The 21,698-nt window shown below is 43.3% G+C and overlaps 2 protein-coding genes across 2 annotated transcripts in view; both read left to right on the plus strand.

The window, feature by feature from the left end:
* The first annotated feature begins 8,522 nt into the window (after positions 1-8,522).
* LOC133077538 (zinc finger protein 134) lies at positions 8,523-16,008 on the plus strand. Its single transcript, XM_061172300.1, has 3 exons — positions 8,523-9,022; positions 13,459-13,553; positions 14,210-16,008. Exon 3 carries the CDS (start codon positions 14,311-14,313, stop codon positions 15,448-15,450), a length of 1,140 nt encoding a protein of 379 aa, XP_061028283.1. The 5' UTR covers positions 8,523-9,022; positions 13,459-13,553; positions 14,210-14,310; the 3' UTR covers positions 15,451-16,008.
* Positions 16,009-16,087: 79 nt separating this feature from the next.
* The window catches only part of LOC133077807 (vomeronasal type-1 receptor 1-like), a 43,565-nt gene continuing 37,954 nt past the window's right edge, over positions 16,088-21,698 (plus strand). Inside the window, 2 exon segments of the mRNA XM_061172548.1 lie at positions 16,088-16,789; positions 21,318-21,677. Of these exon segments, the coding sequence (XP_061028531.1) occupies positions 21,363-21,677 (315 nt within the window). The 5' untranslated portion in view covers positions 16,088-16,789; positions 21,318-21,362.

A 21,698-nucleotide genomic window follows, 5' to 3' on the forward strand; every position in this document is an offset into this window, starting at 1 on the left:
GCAGAGATCTTCTAAAACCCTTGGAATTTCCTGAGTAATAAGAGTGTTTTTTTGTGTGATAATGAAATGACTCAAGGCGGAGGCCTGTAAAGATCTTCAGCATGGGGGCTGGTCACCAGATATTAGAGGGTTAGAACTTTTAAGCCCCACCCCTGACATCTGGGGAGGGGAAGGAGCTGGAGATTGAGTTCAATCACAATGGCCAGTGATTTAGTCAACCTTGCCTATGTAATGAAACCTTAGTAAAAAATCCCTAAACAGTAGAATTTGGGGAGTTTCCATGTTGGTAAACACATCCAACCAGGAAGAGGGGTATACCCTGACTCCACTGGGTTAGGGGCTCCTGTGCTTGGGGTTCTTCTGGACCTCACTTCTTTATCTGGCTGTTGACTTGTGTCCTTCATAATAAACTGTAATTGTAAGTATGGCATTTTCCTGAGTTCTATAAGTCATTCTAGCAAATTATCAAACCAGATTTGTAGCCGACTTGGCAGAAGTGGGGGTAGCCTTGGGACCCATTTTGTGGCTGGCAGTCTCATGGGACTGAGTCCTTAACCGGTGGGGTCTGCACTAACTCCAGGTAGTTAGTGTCAGAATTGAATTGAATTGTAGGATACCCAGTTGGTGTTGGAGAATTGGAGAATTGGTGTTGGAATGACATATTTGGTGTCAGAAAAAGTCACACAATGTACAAGGCCTTCTGGGAAAGACTGCTGGCCTCTGTGGTCCTAATAAGTACCTTGGATGCCAGGTTTTGTTTTTTTTATTTTATTTTATTTATTTATTTATTTATTACTTTTGGCTGTGTTGGGTCTTCGTTTCTGTGCGAGGGCTTTCTCTAGTTGCGGGGACTGGGGGCCACTCTTCATCGCAGTGCGCGGGCCTCTCACTGTCGCGGCCTCTCTTGTTGCAGAGCACAGGCTCCAGACGCGCAGGCTCAGTAGTTGTGGCTCACGGGCCCAGTTGCTCCGCGGCATGTGGGATCTTCCCAGACCAGGGCTCGAACCCGTGTCCCCTGCATTGGCAGGCAGTTTCTCAACAACTGCGCCACCAGGGAAGCCCCGCCAGGTTTTTTTTTGTCGGCCCAAAGACCACCCTCAAGAGAGTACAGCTATTACAAACTACAATACTTTTGGAACTGCAGTATCTAGGACGTGATAATTGTTCCCAGGTATAGTGAGAGAAATCAGTAGCACTTAAATTATGCAACATGACATTATTGAAGCATGATAATCTAAAGTGAATTCGGAAAATACAAAGTGCTGATTAATCTTTCTTTGGCTCTGAAATTATTGTGAGATTCTTAAATATTAAAACCAGTTTTAAAAATCTTCATATCGATATTTATCATTAAACTTGAAGTTAAATTTTAGGATCGTCTCTGCATGGAAATTTTATTAAGACCGTTGATGGTGACTTCCTCATTGCACAATTTCCACCTACACTTTTATCAGCCCAGAGGACCTTTGCTGCAGTCTCCATGTTCCATTTGCTCAGCCACCATCTCTTACAAAGAGCCTCACTATAGGCGTACCTCAGATGTTGTGGGTTCAGTTCCAGACCACTGCAGTAAAGCAAATATTGCAGTAAAGGAAGTCACATGAATTTTTTGGTCTCCCAGTGCTTATAAAAGCTATGTTTATACTGTAGTCTATTAAATGTGCAATAGCATGATGTCTGAAAAAACAATGGACATACTTTATTTAAAAGATACTTTATTCCTAAAGAAAAAATGCTAACCATCCCCTGAGCCTTCAGTGAGTCATAATTTTTTGCAATAGTAACATCAGAGACCACTAATAAAGATCATAACAAATATAATAATGATGAAAATGTTTGAATTGTTGCAAGAATTACCAAAATGTGACACAGCCATAAAGTGAGCAAATGCTGTTGGAAAAAAACAGCACCAATAGACTTGCTTGATGCAGAGTTGCGACAAACCTTCAATCTGTAAAAAAAAAAACAACTCGGTATCTGCAAAGCACAATAAAATGAGGTATGCCTATAAGTTCCCTTTTGTTTGAAGGGAACACATATTGCAGAGCTGAACTGTAGTTCTAAGATTTTTTTTTATATCTTAAGTTTTTGTTTTTTAATATTTATTTTTTAATTAATTAATTTTGGCTGTGCCAGGTCCCAGTTGTGGCACGCAGGATCTTAGTTGCAATATGCGGACCTCTTAGTTGCAGCGTGCATGCAGGATCTAGTTCCTTGACCAGGGATTGAACCTGGGCCCCCTGCATTGGGAGCACGGAGTCTTACCCACTGGACCACCAGAGAAGAAGTCCCTATTTTTGTTTTTTTACCCTAAATCTGCACTCTTTGATCTGACATCCAGAATGCTAAGGGCTTCTTAAAATCTTATTTTTGCTTTGTACACTCACACCACTTGAATTCTTATTATGAACTCAGTAGCATCTTCATGGTGTGTCATAGGCCGTTTGTAGTGGAACACATAATTCTTATTTGTGGTTCTAATGGGAACTGTCCTTACAGCACAACCACTAGATCCCAACAGTTAGGAAAGTGTACTTGCACCCTACCCCAATAACCCTTGGCCCAGTTGCACATGCCAGCCACTTACAGCAGGGAGCATAAGATGCAGATACAGGGGAAGACCAGATCCATCATCAGGTTCACAAACACATTCTCTGCTCTTCAGAGCTACATAATTCCTGAGCTCAACAATCACTGCTCTAACATTCCATTGCTCCTGTTGGCTAAAAAGACTCCATATTTTGATTACTTATTAGCCTTACTAACTGCCACCACCTGCAAACTTCACATCACTTAGTTGGGGAATGTCCACATAACCTAGGACCTCTTCTAGCCTGAATTGTCCTACTAATTAGTCCTACTAAGTATCTATAAATGTTTAGTCCATCTGCTTAAAAAGCTGTCATTACTGATCTCTCATTTAAAAGATTCCAAATCCTGGTCAAGGACTTTACCTGAATGCTCCAGTTGTCCCCTATTCCAGCAGCACCTTCCCCACTTCTGCTACTTGCCTATCCAGCTTGGTGTTCCTAGCTTAATATATTCACCGAAAACCTCAAGAATCTCAGAACTATTTGTTACTTTATATAAAGTTCCCCCAGGATTACTTCTATCTATATTAACATTCTGCTACCTTTATACAGAGAAAAGAAAATCATTATTTGATTTTATTTGACAATACCCTCTGCCTCCCAAATCTAAAACAAATATCTTATGGGCTCCCTTATGTTGAGAAGGTAGTGATGCCTCCCCTCAATTTAGGGTCAGTCCCTCCATTAATGCCATCTAAGGATGATTTTCCCATGACTTAGCTTCTGAGGGGTTTTGTTCTTGGTTTTGTAAATCTATTGATGATAAACCACCCATCATTGATCTTCAGTCTTTTAATCTGTTTTACAAATAGCATCAATAAAATTTGTGTACTTCATAAAATAGCTACCCTTCACTCTATGATATAGTACATTTTCTGTTCTACCATTTCTCTCCCTCATGCTTTATGGCTAAATTTTATGAACATTTTCTCTCTCTTTTTGTTTCTATTACCTCAACTCCTATGTAGTTCTCTAATCGTTCTAATGAGAGTTTTTATCTTCACAACTCCATCATCATTAATGAATTTAAGATTTTCCTTAAAGTTCCTTTCAGGAGCTTTTGACACCTTTTTTGTTTTCCTTTGTATTTTTTTTTTTTTTTAATTTATTTTTATTTTTGGCTGTGTTGGGTCTTCGTTTCTGTGGGAGGGCTTTCTCTAGTTGTGGCAAGCGGGGGACACTCTTCATCGCTGTGCGCGGGCCTCTCACTATCGCGGCCTCTCTTGTTGCAGAGCACAGGCTCCAGACGCGCAGGCTCAGTAGTTGTGGCTCACGGGCCTAGTTGCTCTGCGGCATGTGGGATCTTCCCAGACCAGGGCTCGAACCCGTGTCCCCTGCATTGGCAGGCAGATTCTCAACCACTGCACCAGGGAAGCCCCCTCCTTTGTATTCTTAATATACTGGATTTGTTTTTTTTATTTTTTAATTTAGTTTTTTAAAAATTTATTTTTTTTGGCTTGCTGTGCAGCTTGCAGAATCTCAGTTCCCTGACCAGGGATTGAACCCGGGCCACAGCAAGAAAACCCGGAAGGAATCCTAACTACTGGACCACCAGGGAACTCCCTGGCTTTGTTTTTTTAAAATGCATTCCCTTAATATTGTAATAAACAGCGCTCAATCAGCAGTTATTTCTCTCTTCACAACCTATACACATTCTGTTGGTAATCTTATGCAATGGCATGGTTGTAAATGTCATTTTAAGCTCAAAACTTCCAAATGTATATCTCCATCCAAAAATCCAGTGATTGTCTAATGATCTACTTTGTAACCTATTCCTGGACATCTGGTAGACATCACAGACTCAACACCTTCAAACTTCTCCTCAGGTTTCATTTAAAAAAATTTTTTAAACTTTATTTATTTAGAGCAGTTTTAAGTTGACAGCAAAATTGACAGGAACGTACAGCGATTTCCCATATACCCCATGCCCGCATATATGCATAACCTCCCCCATTATCAACACCCCCCACTAGAGTGATATATTTGTTACAATTGATGAACCTAAAATGACACATTATCACCCAATGACCATGGTTTACATTAGGGTTCACCCTTGGTGTACATTTTATGTGTTTGGATAAATGTATAGTGGCATGTATCCATTGTTCTGAGCTGGTCTCAGTCTGTCAGTGAGCAATGTTGTGGTTGGACTGGCTCTTGTGGTTCTTATTGTGATTGCAAGATGCCCTTCAGCAATATCCAGGAAACCGAAAAAAAATACAGGTTTATTATTATTATTTTTAAACAGTTTTTTACTACATTTATTTATTTATTGTTATTATTTGGCCGTGCAGCATGTGGGATCTTAGTTCCCTGACCAGGGATCGAACCTGCGCCCCCTGCAGTGTAAGCGTGGAGTCTTAACCAATTGACTGCCAGGGAAGTCCATATAGGTTTATTATTTACAAACATGGAAATTACATAGTACATCCGGATCCACATAGCAAGGTCGAGGGGAGAGAGACAGTACGTGGGCCTGGGGTTCTGCTTTTATTGTGGTCGAGAGTGGGGGTGTAGGGTTTCATGGGCTCACTCTTTATTGGGGAATTTAAAACATAAGAGTAGGAGTTTAAAGCACAGGAAGAGAAAAAAACAAGTAGCCCAAATGGTCAGTTACATAAATTAACCAACAGCTCCTAAAGCAAAGGAGCCCCAGTGGGAAAGGCAGCCTGGCTCTTTATCTAATCACCTGGCTGGCAATGTTGTTTATTCCAGATAGCCATCTTTGAAGTGGATGCCTCTTTGATGCCTTGGCAAACAAAGTTTAAGTCAGGCACTTGCGTTACAAAAAAGAAAATAAAACAACTGTCAGGGCTTACACTGCAATCCACCATTAGAGTTCCATTCAGATGAGTTTCACTGCCCTAAAAATTCTCTACCTTTTTATCCCTCCCTCCTGCCTAAGGCCTGGTAACCACTGATATTTTTACTGTCGCCATAGGTTTGCCTTGTCCGAAATGTCAGAGTTGGAACCATACAGTACGTAGCCTTTTCAGATTGGCTTCTTTGCCTTAGTAATATGCATTTAAGTTTCCTCCATGTCTTGTCGTGGCTTGATAGCTCATTTCTTTTTAGAGCTGAATAGTATTTCCTTGTCTGTATGTACCACAGTTTATTTATCCATTCACCTCCTGGACATCTTGCTTGCTTCCAAGATGGAACACTGGCAGTTATGAATTAAGTTGCTATAAACATCCATGATGTGCAGGTTTTTGTGTGGACAAACGTTTTCAATTCCTTTGGGTAAATACCAAGGAACAAAATTTCTGGTTTGTATGGTAAGTCTATGTTTAGTTTTTAAGACACTGCCAGACTGTCTTGCAAAGTGGCTGTGCCACTTGCATTCCAGCCAGCAATGAATGAGAGTTCCTGTTGCTAAACATCCTCACCAGCATTTGGTGTTTTCAGTGTGAGCTTTCTTTTAATTCTACTCTGGTCACAGCTTTCCCATTTTCAGTCGATGCCAACGCCATCCTTCCAGTTGCTGAGACTAAAAACTCTAGGGATCATCCTTGACTCATTCTTTTTCTCATACCACAGAACCAGCCCCATAGGAAATCTGATTGGGTCCACTTTCAAAATATATCATGAGTCTCACCACTTTTCATCACCATGCCTGCCCCCAGCCTGATTAGCACCATCCTCTACCTGGATTTTTGCAATGGTCATCTAACTGATTTTCTCTATCCTATGCTTGTTTTTTTGCAGTCTATTCTCAACTCTCCAGCCAACATGACCCTTTAAAACTATGAGTCAGGTAGTGTCCATCTTTGACTAAAATCCTGGAAAGACTTCTCCTTTTACTTAAAGAAAATTCAAAAGTTTTACAAGACCCTGAGGCACTTCACAGGCCTTTAGCCTATGTTCCTCTCGACCTCCTTTTTTTTGAATTTAAAAAAATATTTATTTATTTATTTATTTATTTATTTACTTATTTATTCACACACACACACTGTATTTTATTTTTTCAAGAGATAAATAGACTGACACCAAGCATTGTAAATGGATGACCACAACAAAAGCAACAATGATTGCAATTACCAAACACGAAACACACTCATACTATGTCACAATATTGACATTCAGTCCAGTAATCCTCCACTGTAACAGCTCCTTTACTTTGCAGTGAAAATTGATTTCTATATTCTTTGCCTCTGAGTCCTTGTGGGATTTTTTTTTTTAAATTCAAACAGAAAGTCACAAAAATTATAATCATCCTCATCAGTTCATTCAGTCCCATGGAATTAATTTTTTTTTTCATCTTGATCTTTTGTTAGCACTTTTATGAGTTCATCAGTTTTTCATTAGAGTTCTGAAAATGCTTATTCATTCAGTTCAGCAGTACAGTTACCAGAAACCTGTACTTGTCAGAGTCTTTTCTATGAATTCCTTGAAGATGAAACCCTTTTATAGGAACATATTTGCAAAAGCATCAGAGTACACCCAGAACTGTCTGTAAATGACAAAAGACTCAAAAATGACCACAGTTAAAGATTTGATGAAAGTTCATAATAGTGCAATTGACAAGGAAATTTAGTTTTTTCTGAGATATACATTTTAAAGTAATAACTAGAATTATGACTTATAACATTATACCAGAACATATAAGATTTTTAGAAATTTCACGTAATGTCTGAAACATTTATATTAACATATTTCCATACCAATAACCCAATGAAAGTTTAGTATTAGTTGTTTTGTTTGTTTTTTTATACTGCAGGTTCTTATTAGTCATCAATTTTATACAAATCAGTGTATACATGTCAATCCCAATCGCCCAATTCAGCACACCACCATCCGCACCCCACCGCAGTTTTCCCCCCTTGGTGTCCATATGTCTGTTCTCTACATCTGTGTCTCAACTTCTGCCCTGCAAACCGGCTCATCTGTACCATTTTTCTAGGTTCCACATACATGCGTTAATATACGATATTTGTTTTTCTCTTTCTGACTTACTTCACTCTGTATGACAGTCTCTAGATCCATCCACGTCTCAACAAATGACTCAATTTCGTTCCTTTTTATAAGGCTGAGTAATATTCCAAAAAATATTTATTTATTTAGGCTGCACTAGGTCTTAGTTGCAGCATGTGGGATCTTTAGTTGTGGCACATGTCTGGGATCTAGTTCCCCAGCCAGGGATGGAACCCAGGCCCCCTGCACTGGCAGCGTGGAGTCTTACCCACTGGACCAGCGGGGAAGTCCCTCTGACCTCCTTTTTTTTTTTTTTTCCTATAAATTTATTTATTTATTTTGGCAGGCTTCTCATTGTGATAGCTTCTCTTTGCAGAGCATGGGCTCTAGGTGCGTGGGCTTCAGTAGTTGTGGCTCGCAGTCTCAGTAGTTGTGGCGCTCGGGCTTAGTTGCTCCATGGCATGTGGGATCTTCCTGGACCAGGGCTCAAACTTGTGTCCCCTGAATTGGCAGGAAGATTCTTAACCATTGTGCCACCAGGGAAGTCCCTGACTTCCTTTTTAAAACTCCCTTCATCACTCACCTAGTTCCATGGACATCAGCACCTGGCTTTGCTTAGGACATGACACTGGCTGATACAGTGCTTGGATATGCACAAAAATGCCACATGACTTAATTCTTCATCATTTTTCAAGTCTTGCCTGAAGTATCCATGAGGTTTCTCATTACTATTCTATTTAATATTACACCGTCTCATTCCCTGCTCTTCCCCGAAATCCAGCTTTTTTCCCCCAAGGCACCTATCATCATACAGCATATCGTATAATTTACTTATTTTTTCATAATTGCATCTTTGCTTCTCTCTTCCATCTGTAAGTATTTAAAAAACAAGGAAATATGAGTGGACTATGAGTGGACTCAAAGTGACATTTGATGTGGTGTGTCCATTAGGTTTTGTAGCTTTGGGGAATATCTGAGAGAACATTTCTAAACATTTCTTCAATCCTTGCAGAGTACACTACACGGAAACTGGGCGCGGGCTTCTTAAGAAGAGTGAAGCTCCGCCCTGTCCTCGGAGCCGCGAGGTCCCAGCGTCCCTTGTGGTTCCACGCGAGGGCGTCAACGAGTCGCTGCGGCCGATGGCTCAGCGGGAACTACATTACCCAGAAGCCCGTGCGCCGCGCAGCGGCGGCACTCTTAAGGGCATTTCCGTACGTGCGGAAGTCGTCTGGGAGGGACTTCCGGCATCTTCTTCGCGGCGGACATTTTGTTGGCTCCTGGTCGACCCATCAGAGCATAACGTCGGGAGCTGAGGTTCGATTCAGAGGTGACGGAAAGTGAGAAGGCGCGAGAGGCTACCCTGTCCTCGATGCAGAGTGGCTCGGTGGTGGCAGCGCTCGCGAGAATTCCGCCGCCTGGCCGAGCAACGGCTATGCCCGGTTACCGACCTGGGATCCTTCCCGAATCTGTGTGGTCCAGACTGTGATGGCGGCGGCCTTGGGGACGGACCCGCTTAGGTGGGTGCTGCGTTCCCCGGATCTTGACGCGTTCCGCCCCCCACCTTCGAATCGTAGGACCCCGAGTGAGTGGTGCCTATTGAGGCTCTTGTGGCCCAGACTCCAGGGCGTTTGCAGATGGAGCCGCCATTTCTAATAGCCAGTGTGGTGAAACGTTTAAGAGTGGTACCCCGCCGAGCCACTAGCAGGAGCAAAGACTTGGGGTTGTCACTGAGTCGGGAACTTTCGGGAGACTGGGGTGCTCACATCTTCAGGGAGCAGAGAGTGTGAGTAGTAGTCATGCCTGGAACGTCAGGGTGAGGCGAGTGCTTTCATTAGGAGGACGTTGGGAGCCGTGGAGGGACATGATGTGATCAGGAATTTTTAAAAGTATTCCCAAAGCTCAGGGGAAAACAAACTAGGGTGGGGTGGAAATGATGAGGATGGAGGCAGGGAGACCGGTCAGGAGGCCACAAACTCCAGGAACGTTGTGGTGGTGGCTGTACCAGAACAGTGGCAGGGGAGGGATTGGGACTGGATAAATCATTAAATTCTGGAGAGATTTTAAAGATAGAACCAACAGAATTTTCTGGTGCGTTAGATACGGCTGTGAGTGAAAACGGGATGTGAAGGACCACCTAAGTTTTGTTTTTCCCCTGAACATCTGAAAGAATGGAAATGGGTAAGTTGGACGAGGGACGCACCTTTCAGGGGGATCAGGAGTTGGACTTAGGACATGGTAAATCCATAGTGTTTCACAGTAGAGGCGTCACATAGGCATTTGGATATGCTGGTCTGGAGTTCTGCAGAGCAAGCTGGGCTGGAGACCTCTGAGGAGTGAGGTCTTATCAAAGCCTGGAGATGAGATTTAGGGGGAGAATATTAAGGTTGTTATTTTATGTGGTCCCTGAGGTGAAAGAGTACAGGGAAAAGGGGTGGACGTCCCTGAGATTTCCTCCAGAAAGGAGAGTTCCTGGAATATGAAAGGGTTGTGGCTGATGTCAGCAGGAGGAGAGGGTTGTAGGGTATTAGGAACCTGACCTGAGATGGAGAGCAAGGTGTAAGGTGCTATAAATTTGCCACTCTGTGGACTCAGCATGCCCCTCTGTGGAGCCGAGGAAAAGTCAGCCAGGCTAGTGGAGCAGCCCCACCCCAATCCAGGGCACTGTTACATCAGTTCCCTGACTCCTCAGGTGAGGAGAGATGATGAACACCTCTAATGAAGGGCCACCAGCATGCTCACCTTTAGAGGAATATATACCAGGTAGGCTGGTTTGGTGAAAGGATCTAGTGTATACCTGGCAAGTATACATTAGCAGGCAGTTAAAAATTAAAAATGTTTAGGTATGATAAATTTATACCACTGCTTAATTGATTGAAAAACTTGTCTCTTAAGTATTTGGTTACAATGAAAAGTCTTAAGTACCAAGTTTTATTAAAGATTTAAAAACAAACCCAGAACTTAAAAGAACCTATTACATACTTCATTCGAACCAAAAACATTTGCAAAACTGTTAAGCACGTGGACGGTAAAAGTTAATTCAAAGAGTACTTGACGCGTACTAACACGTCTGATATAAACAACCCTATTAGGTGGATACCACCATTATCCCTGCTTTGTACGTGAGAATACAGAGAAATCTTGGATCGTGGTCACATAGCTGGTAGGAGGCAGCACTAAGGTCTGAGTATCTTAAGTTAGACAATCTGAAATCATCCTCACCAAAGGGCAGGGCAGGGGTGAGAGGAACAGTTCAGTCTCTGAGATCCCACTGTGGTAACCTGCCACTCCCAGTTCCCTCTTCCTGCCAGATTGCTGTGGTGGCAGAAGCGATTATGATCCCTGCATAGGTGAGTGCAAAGTGTACAGGTCCTCAGTCAGCCTAGCCTACCTCTCAATGATCTTGGCAACCCATTATGGCAGATAATGGTGTCTTGGGAATCTTAACCTACCCTTCTGCCTGCCATTGGGTTTGGGGATCCTGGTGTCACCAAAGACCTTGTGCCCTGCAAACTATTCTGGAATTATATGGAAGGGTTTCCATTTCCAGCAAGCAATGGGAAGAAGTATGGAACAGTGCCCATGGGAACCAGCATATGCAAATACATCACTTGAGACTGAACTGGTCTTGTTCAGGGAACTTTAGTTCTCCATTATGTCTAGTGATCAGAGAGCAGGGGACAGGATTCAGCTCTGAAATGGCAGCCTGTGGAGCTGGGCTTCTGTTCGGAAAGTGGTGGGACCCATGGAAAGTTTGGAGCAGAGAAGGGAGTGATCTTATTCTGGTCAGGGTTCCTCTGGCTGCACAGTGAAGAAAAGACTATGGGGGTAGTAAAGAGGACTGCTGATGATGGCTGGGCCAGAGTGGTGGCTACGGGGGTAAGAGACAAGTGCTTGGATTCTGGTGGGGTTTGTTTGTTTTTATTTTTAAAGTAGGACCAACCAGATTTTCTGATGTGGAGCGTGAGAGAAAGACGGGGAAGAGTCAGAGATGACCCCACAGTTTTTTGCCTGAGAAGACATAAGGAAGAAAAAATTCTCAATTGAAATAGTGAAGTTGGTGGTGAGAGTAACTTTCAGAGGTAATATCCAGAGTTAGGTTTTGATCATGTTGAATCTGCAGTGGTCCAAAGACATCTGAGTTGACATATCAAGTGGACAGCTGGACACATGGGTATGGAGTTCAGAGGAGGGATTCAAGTTGGAGACATCCACAGGGTGACAGCCAATATGTGATTAGGGTAGAGCTGTGTATCAGATTTAGAGAGAGAACCTTTATATCATGGTGGCAGTGCCTTTGGGGGTCTGGAAAGGAAGTGGGCACAGTGGAGTGGAAGTAAGAGTTACCTTAGAGGCAAGAAAAGGGAGGTTAGTGTCCATTGGTGAGCAGGGAAAATAGGATCTGGCAGTTGATGAAAGGGAGAAAGTAGACATGAGATGAATGCTGAGGTAAAGCAGTAATAGAGATGACATGAAAGACCAAAGCTGGTGCTTATTCCCCTCTCCGTGTGCTTTTCAGGTTTTTGTGGTGACCTTTGGTGGGGACCTGGGGAGTTCTAGTCGAGCTGGTAGGTTAGTTCAGAGCTAAATTGGGTCAGCTGCAGAGTCATTATGCTTGGGGTAGAAGGCCAGTGGGTATGGGCTTTGAACGAGAGTTTAGTGGTAAGTGTTAAGCCTGTGACTGATGAGGGAGGGTATAGTATTCCCAGCATGCAGTAGCAAGGTGGAAAAGGTCTGGCTTTATCTGATAATCTGCACGTGCTTCTGAATTGCTGAAGTTTAATCAAGGAAGGAAGAAATTAAAAGCTGAGTTTGGCAGTGGAGGCCATTGACTGGGGCTGGATGTAATCCTGGATGCATTAACCAAGCATTCTCTGGATGCCATGTGCAGGTTTACATCTGGGAGGTACCTACTTTGGGAGCCTCCTTAGATAACGAGGGAGGTGTGATCTAAAGAGTGATGTGTCCATGGAGATGGAATCTGACTTCATGGCCTGGGAGCTCTGGTACTGAGGGCTTTAAGGGGAATGCAGAGCTCAAATTTGTGTATGAGAGGCATAATCTCTGGATCCCATGGGAACTAGCTGGCTGGAGAAGGGTTGGTTCCTGCCTGCCAGGCCCAGACTGTACAGTGTTTATCTGTCCACTTGCTTGTTGTTCTAGGCTGGGTGAAATGATTAATGGAAAATGAGGAAAGAGGAGGCATCAGTTACACCGGGGCCTGCTGTCTTGTTTTGAGTTGGGGAGCTGGGGAGGAATGTGAAAGTGTGGTGGATACACTGGAAATCCTGGGGAGAGAGGCTGCCCTTGTGCTGTTGTCCTGTTCATGTAGGATCATGTGACTTTTGAGGGTGTGTTTGTATATTTTTTCTGGGAGCAATGGGGGCCTCTTGATAAAACTCAGAGACTCTCATATCACAATGCAGTGCCTTCTATGCTTTGCTCTTACGGTTTTCCTGGGTAAGGCCCTGCATATCCCAGTTTTCTGGGCTGTGTTCTGCTCTTCCTGTTTTTCTCCTAGAAGTTGCGATTTCCTTCCTATAGCTGGACCGTGGGCACTCCCTCACATATGTCCTCTGGGTGCCAGGTCTTGGCTGGGTATGCTCCCTATGCTTCCCGACTTCTGTTGCCCCAAAATTGTCAGGAAGGATTTGAAGGTCAAGAGTCTTATGGTCAGCCCAGTGGATACTACCCTGCCTGGCCTCTTTCTGGGTGGACGGCTCTGTCTACACTCATGATGCCTTTTTTGCTCCAGATTATGTCCCTTTTCTTTAATTGATGTTCCCTTGGGCCTAACTCTGTCATGAATTACAGTTATGGTCACTGCTTGTGGGGCCCACTGGATTGTTCCTTTAAGATGTTCATTTTGTATTTAATCTCTTCTGGGTGGGCTACCCTGGGCCATTGCTTTCCTATTCGCTTGCCCTGTCATTCCTGTGTGACTTGTATCTTCTAGATCCTCTGTGGTTGCTGAACTGTAGCAGGGGAAAGATGAGTGCCTGATTGAGAGGTCCTGACTAGCCACAGCAAAAGAGGCGTGGACAGGCCCTGGTGAGTGGGAGCCTGGGCAGGATGTAACTTCAAGGATGGGTTCAAATAACACCAGAAACCTGTCCTATGCCCACTGCTGTTTGGTGCCCAGGCTATAGGCCATACCTTATTTCTCTTTTCCTCCCCATTCTGGACTCTTTACATACTTGTCACTTCTATTCTGGTCTGTGACCCAGGGCTGCCCACCCCACTCATCAGTGCTCTCTACTGCTCCCTCTGTGGTGCTCTCGTCTGTTGGACAATGCTAATGTGTCATGAAACATAAACATGTCCTTAAATAGTTTTTGAATACCAGTTACTCATTTTAAATCACATTTTCTGGGCCTGGACATAACATTTCTGGATAGTACTCACCTGTCACCAATAGTCAAGGCCCTTCTAAAAGTCATTTGCAAGGTGTGAGTTGGAGAGCTTGCCTGAGCAAGCTTCTCCCTGAGCTACACCCCATCCTGTGTCTTTGTTGTAAGGCCTTGCCCATTCTGTGACCCCCAGAGTCCAGTACTGCACAGCAGCTCTTTCTTTAACCTAATCCCAAAGCTGTTGTCCTGCCAGCAACCCTGTGGACTCAATCCTGGGTATGCTAGATGATACACATTTGTGATGTGTATCTCCCACTGAAGTCAGCATGCAGTTCAGCAGCATTTTTCTGCTTTCAGGTTGTTGGCACGGAGTGGAGAATGAAGAGGCACCTTCTGAGCAGAGTGTTTCTGTAGCAGTGTCACACGTTCATACTTTCAAGGCAGATTCATCGACCCATATGGCTCACCCTTGTGACTTATGTGGCCCAATCTTGAAAGATATTTTGCACCTGGATGAACACCAAGAAACACACCATGGACTGAAACCTTACACATGTGGGGCATGTGGGAGACAATTCTGGTTCAGTGCAAACTTTGACCAGCACCAGAAGCTGTACAATGTAGAGAAACTATTAAGAGGAGACAAAGGCAGGACCTCATTTGTGAAGAACTGTAGGGCTTGTGAAGAACCTCACCTGTCAGAGAAGCCCTTTGCATGTGAGGAGGAGCAGAAGAACTTCCAGACTAGTTTGGGCAGTCACCAGCAAAAGGCCACCCACAGCAAGAGGAAAACAAGGAGCACTGAGAGCAGGGAGGCCTATCACATTGGACAAATGCATTACAAGTGCAGCGAATGTGGGAAAGCTTTCAGTCGCAAAGATACACTTGTCCAGCACCAGAGAATCCATACTGGAGAAAAGCCTTACGAGTGCAGTGAATGTGGGAAAGCATTCAGCCGCAAAGCCACACTTGTCCAGCACCAGAGAATCCACACAGGAGAAAGGCCTTATGAGTGCAGTGAATGTGGAAAAGCCTTTAGCCGCAAGGACAACCTTACTCAGCACAAAAGAATTCACACTGGAGAAATGCCTTATAAGTGTGGCGAATGTGGCAAATACTTCAGCCATCACTCCAACCTAATTGTACACCAGAGAGTTCACAATGGAGCAAGGCCTTATAAGTGCCACGATTGTGGGAAAGTCTTCAGACACAAATCCACACTTGTTCAGCATGAGAGTATCCACACTGGAGAAAATCCTTATGTTTGCAGTGAATGTGGGAAATCCTTTGGCCACAAATACACCCTCATTAAACACCAGAGAATTCATACTGAGGCAAGGCCTTTTGAGTGCATTGAATGTGGGAAATTCTTTAGTCGAAGCTCTGACTTTATTGCACACCAGAGAGTTCACACAGGTGAAAGGCCTTTTGTGTGCAGCAAATGTGGGAAAGATTTCATCAGAACCTCCCACCTTGTTCGGCACCAAAAAGTTCACACTGGAGAAAGGCCATATGAATGCAATGAATGTGGGAAATCGTATAGCTTAAGCTCCCATCTCATTAGGCACCAGAAAGTTCACACTGCCAGAAGGCTTTAGGAGTGCTTCCAACACAACAGAACTCATGGCGAGGAGCTCTGTGACTGCTTTTAGAGAGGGAGACATCAATCGTGTCGAACCACGTATATCTGGACATTAATACTGTGGAGTATTTATGAATGCCAGGTGCAGGGAAAGCTTTCAGGGGTTATGTTGCACTTTCAGACCTGCTCAGGTTCCTTGCCAAATTTCTTAGTGTCAGTGCCTGTGGCTGAAACCGTCTCAACTCTACCAGCTTAATTACCCTAATATTCTTAAGGGAGGCAGAACTTCATACTCTCTTCAATCCCTAGAGGAAATTATAAGAAACCTGAATTAAATGGTGGTCCTTATTTGCTCCCTTCTGACCAGAAAAGGTGTGGACATGATCCACCTTTAGCCAAGAGGACCTGAGCTATGTTCTGGTAGCAGAAAAGGTTTACTTTATTCATGGACATTGTTGGTCTCATGTGATACTTGTGATGAATTTTTCCAGCCTCCAAGTCACCCAGTCTGGATAACTACTTGCCTCATGTTGCTCTGGTTTGTGTGGTAATAAATACCTTATTATTTAAGCCACCTTTAATCTCGGAGGTTCATTTTAGTGTCTGGAGTGGTTTAGAAACCGTTAGACTCTGCCAAACTGAAGAGGTAAACTGTGGTGGGCTCTCTGTGTGCCTCAAATGGAACAGCAGGTTGGCAGAGAACAGTTCTCAGTCCAATCTTGGTGTTAATTTCCATTGCTGACAAAAGCTTGGGTGAGAACTCAGGGCTTTGTGGGCCTGATTTTGTCTGGATTTCAGAGTTATTAGAGGGTCCAGACATCACCTTGAGGAGGGTGGTATTGTAACAACCTACAACATGTTTGGGAGCAGCATGGCTTCAGTGTCTTGTTTTCACCATATATCCCACATTCCCTGGCACTGTTGAGGGGCAGCTGTTCCTCAGGACCTGCCAAGTGCCATATGCCCTGAAGGCCAGAAACTGGTACAGGAGTCACTGGCTGTAAGACTTACTGTGTCTAGGAAGGAAACAAAATTGATACAGAAACACTGGGTGTGAATAATTGGGATTGGAGAGACTGCTGCAAATGAGAATGGGTATGCCCATGCTAAAAACACATCCATAAACATTCAAGTCACTATTGCTGGATGAGATCATGTATGGAGATTGTCATGCTCTCTGGGGCTGTCTCATTCTTATGACCAGGGTCAGTGGCAGAGCAAAGAATGTAGTTTTCCTCAATTTCTGTGCCTCCGTGGGCTCTTCAGCTGATGTCTTTGCTGCATGGGCAGGAACCCTGGGACTGAGAATAGAACTGTAGTCAACATGCAGTATACTGCACACACTGTACAGTTTGGTAAGCCTTAATATATGTATACACATTTGAAATCGTCTAGTCATGATATTGGATATATCCATCACCCTTTCTCTGTGCCTTTCCTAATACTTTCCCTACCATCCATAGACAACCATTGATTGACTTTCAGTATAGATAAATTTGCCTTTTCTAGAATTATATTTAAGTGGAACCTTAAAAGTTTATTTTTGTCTGCTGTCTTGCAACATGATGATTTTGAGAATCATCCATAGCTCATTCTCTTTATTGCTGAGTAATGTTCTGTATGGATATACCACACCATATCAATTTATCTTAAATGATATTTGGAGGTTTCCCCCCCCCCCCAGATTCTAAATATTAAAAATAAAGCTACTGCAAATATTCATGTGCAAGTATTTTTATGGACATTTAGCTGAGGACATTTCTAAAAATTGTTGAAAGTTGCGGCCTCGTTTCTTCTTACTGATTATAGTAAAATGTGATAAGGAAAAGTAAATATAGGGAAGACATAAAAAACAGAAAAGACCCAAGACTTGATGATTTGGGAAATTCTCAGCACTTTTTTTTTTAAGACTTTTTTTTTTTAATTTATTTTTGGCTGCCTTGGGTCTTCATTGCTGCGCGCGGGCTTTCTCCAGTTCAGGCAAGTGGGGGCTACTCTTCATTGCAGTGTGCAGTCTTCTTACTGCAGTGGCTTCTCTTGTTGCGGAGCATGGGCTCTAGGCACGTGGGCTTCAGTATTTGTGGCATGTGGGCTTGAGTTGTGGCTCATGTGCTCTAAGCCCGTGCGCCACAACTACTGAGCCTGAGCTCTAGAGCCCACAAGCCACAACTGCTGAGCCCATGTGCCACAACTACTGAAGCCTGCACGCCTAGAGCCCATGCTCCACAAGAGAAGCCAGGACAATGAGAAATCCATGCACTGCAACGAAGAGTATACCCCGCTCACTCCAACTAGAGAAAGCCCGTGCACAGCAATGAAGACCCAATGCAGCCATCCATAAATAAATAGATAAACAGATAAATAAATAAACCGTGCCCTTTGATTTAAAAAATAAAATAAAAAATTTAAAAACCAAAGTAGGCAAAAGGAAAGAAAGAATAAAGAGCAGAAATTAATAAAATAGGTAATAGAAAATAGAGAAAAATCAGCAAACTCCAAAACTGTCCTTCGGATCAACAGAATTGATAGATCTCTAGGTAGATTGATCAGAAAAAAAGAAAAAAAATTACCAATATGAAGAATGAAAGATGGAATAGCACTAAAGACATTAAAAGGATTATATGTGATATTTTATTTATTTATTTTGTTGCACTGGGTCTTAGTTGTGGCAGGCAGGCTCCTTAGTTGCAGCATGCAGACTCTTAGTTGTGGCATACATGTGGGATCTAGTTCCCTGACCAGGGATCAAACCCAGGCCCCCTACACTGGGGGCACGGAGTCTTAACCACTGCGCCACCAGGGAAGTCCCTATATGTGATATTTTAAACACTTTCCAACAACTCTACAAAAACCAGAAATTGACAAAAAAATTTCTTGAAATACTCCAACTACTCAGCTTCACTGAAAAAGAAATGAGTAATCTGAAGTGCCCTCTATTATAGACATTGAATTGGTAGTTTAAAATTTTCCAGGCCTTCCCTGGTGGTGCAGTGGTTAAGAATCCACCTGCCAATGCAGGGGACACGGGTTCGAACCCTGGTCCGAGAAGATCCCACATGCCGTGGAGCAACTAAGCTCGTGTGCCACAGCTACTGAGCCTGCGCTCTAGAGCCCGTGAGCCGCAACTACTGAAGCCCACGCGCCTGGAGCCTGTGCTCCGCAACAAGAGAAGCCACTGCAATGAGAAGCCCACACACCGCAACAAAGAGTAGCCCCCACTCGCCGCAACTAGAGAAAGCCTGTGCACAGCAACAAAGACCCAACGCAGCCAAAAATCAATTAATCAATCAATCAAAAAAAATTAAAAAAAAAAAATTTTCCTACTATGATTTCATGCCAAGATGACTAGTGACCTCTTCTAGACATTTAAGGGAGAAATAATTCCAATTCCACTCAAATTATTATTTTTGTAAGATGGAAGTCTTCTCAGCTAGTTTTACAAGATTAGCTTTAACTTGATACCAAAATCAGGCAGTACTGTTAATAGCAAACTGCAGACCAACACCCACATGTACATAGATGCAAAACATCCTTAACAAAATTTTAGGAAATTCAAAACCCTGTCATAATTTGGGATAGAGATGATCATCCTTCAGGTGATTAAAGATGCAATTTACTGTGAAAACATGGTAATACAATACCTGCATGTACCAACACAGCTTCACATGGGAAAAGCACAAGGGATAGAACTTCCTGGAGAAAATGACCAATCTGGATCTGACCCTGTGGTTGATCAGATCTCGTTGATTTGAATCACTGATGCTCTGTTTTCTTCTTTTACAAATTGCATTGTAAATACTGTCTTTTCTATAAACAATAGTCTGCCTACTCCTTGGCCAAATATGCTCCTTGCTTCTTTCATGTCTCTTACTTTTGTGTGACAGTTTTTCAAGAGACTTTTCTGTACTCCCTGTTTTCCTATCCTGAACTCTTATTTCATTTCTGTGGGATCTCACCCTGTCTTATGACTGATATACCATCTAACAGTTCTCAAATGGATGTATTCAGCCAAGTTACTTCTCCCAAATTTCAGACTTGTACCTAATTCCTACTGGACATTATCCTTAGATGTCTGGCAGGTACCTGAGACTGAATAGGTTCATAACCAAGCTCCTTCTTTTATTTTTCCAAATCTTGACTATATTTTTTAATATAGAAAATGCATTTTTGGAAGCCAACCCTAATTTTCCCCCTAACATAATTCTTTACCTGTTGAACAAAATAAAGTACTGGGACTTCCCTGGCGGTTCAGTGGTTAATACTTGGCCTTCCAATGCAGGGGGTGCAGGTTCAATCCCTGGTTGGGGAGTTAAGATCCCACATGCCTCGGGGCCAAAAAACCAAAACATAAAACAGAAGCATATTGTAACAAATTCAATAAAGACTTAAAAATAAAGTCCTAACTCTATATACATCACATGTACCATACAAAAATGTATCCAAAGTTTCTATTTCCCTAAAAACCTACTCCAGGGGCTTCGCTGGCAGTCCAGTGGTTAAGACTCCGCAATTCCACTGCCGAGGGCAGCGGTTTGATCCCTGGTCAGGGAACTACGATCCTGCAAGCCACGTGGTGTGGGCAAAAATAATAATAATAAATAATAAAAACCTACTCCAACTTCAACCTCCCCTATTTCTTTCAAGAGCACCTCATATTCCAGTTGCCCAGGCAAAAATTCTCAGACTCATCCTCGAAGCCTCTGTTTCTCTCCTCACGTCTATCACATAGGAGTCCCGTTGCCTTCACCTTCCAAAGGTACCAGGGTTTGACTACTTTTCGTCATCCACCCTGCTCCCTCCGAGTCAGAACCACCATCATCTCACACTCAGAATCTTCTACATGGTTTCTGTGCTTCCACCTAGCCCCTTCCACAGCATTTTAAAAATTTTATTAATTTATTATTTTATTTTTGGCTGTGTTGGGTCTTCGTTGTTGCACGTGGGCTTTCTCTAGTTGCGTGGAGCGGGGGCTACTCTTGGTTGCGGTGCATGGGCTTCTCATTGTGGTGGCTTCTCTTGTTGCGGAGCACGGGCTCTAGGCACATAGGCTTCAGGAGTTGTGGCACGTGGGCTCAGGAGTTGTGGCTCATGGGCTCTAGAGCACAGGCTCAGTAGTTGTGGTGCATGGAATTAGCTGCTCCATGGCATGTGGGATCTTCCCGGACCAGGGATCGAACCCTTGTCCCCTGCATTGGCAGGCGGATTCTTGACCACTGCGCTACCAGGGAAGTTCCCTGCACCCTGATTTTTATTGCAATTAAAGTACATTTTGATGATAACTCCATAGCAGTGTGTAGATAATTTCCAGATTCATTTGTTACAGCTGCAAAGTTTTACAGTCTGTGTATATGGCAGAGTATGTCTACTGGTACCCTACTTTTACATTGTTTTCAGAACTGTGCTTTTACATAAAGTACTTCAATTAAAAAAAAAAAACCTTTGCTTTCATAAAGACATTCTCAGGTTTTTTTGTTTTAAATTTTATTTATTTATTTATTCATTGGCTGCACCAGGTCTTCGTTGCTGTGCACGGGCTTTCTCTCTAGTTGCGGTGAGCAGGGGCTACTCTTCGTTGTGGTGCGTGGGCTTCTTACTGTGATGGCTTCTTTTGTTGTGGAGTACAGGCTCTAAGTGTGCAGGCTTCAGTAGTTGTGGCTCACAGGCTCTAGAGCGCAGGCTTAGTAGTTGTGGTGCACGGGCTTAGTTGCTCCACGGCATGCGGGATCTTCCCGGACCAGGGATCGAACCCGTGTCCCCTGCATTGGCAGGCAGATTCTTAACCACTGTGTCACCAGGGAAGCCCTCAGTTTGTTTTTAATGTCAGGTTAAGCATTGAACACTTCTGGGAATAAGATTTAATATAGTTTTTCTTTTCTTTTTCAGATTCTTCTGACTACAATTAAACATTATCCCTCAGGTACTGATGTGATGGTTTCTACTAACCTAGACTGGGTGATTATCTTCCTCACTCAGATGAAAGTTGGGATCCTGGGAAACTCCTCACTTCTTTGTTTTTATACTTTCACTTTGATCACTGGACGAAGTCTCAGACCCACAGACCAAATCCTCAACCAACTTGTCCTAGCCAACTGCTTAGTTCTTTTCTCCAAAGGGATCCCTCAGGAAATGGCAGCGTTTGGACTGAAATATTTTCTGGTTGTTGCTGGATATAAACTTGTCTTCTATTTTCATAGAGTAGCCAGAGGGGTTTCCCTCAGCACTACCTGCCTCCTTGGTGGCTTCTTGAGGGGAGGGGGAAGCTGG

This window comes from Eubalaena glacialis, chromosome 18, assembly GCF_028564815.1.
Source record: "Eubalaena glacialis isolate mEubGla1 chromosome 18, mEubGla1.1.hap2.+ XY, whole genome shotgun sequence".
NCBI lineage: Eukaryota > Metazoa > Chordata > Mammalia > Artiodactyla > Balaenidae > Eubalaena > Eubalaena glacialis.

Coding starts and splice junctions, on each gene's coding strand:
- LOC133077538 (XM_061172300.1), top strand. CDS start 14,311: ATGGCTCACCCTTGTGACTTATGTGGCCCAATCTTGAAAGATATTTTG.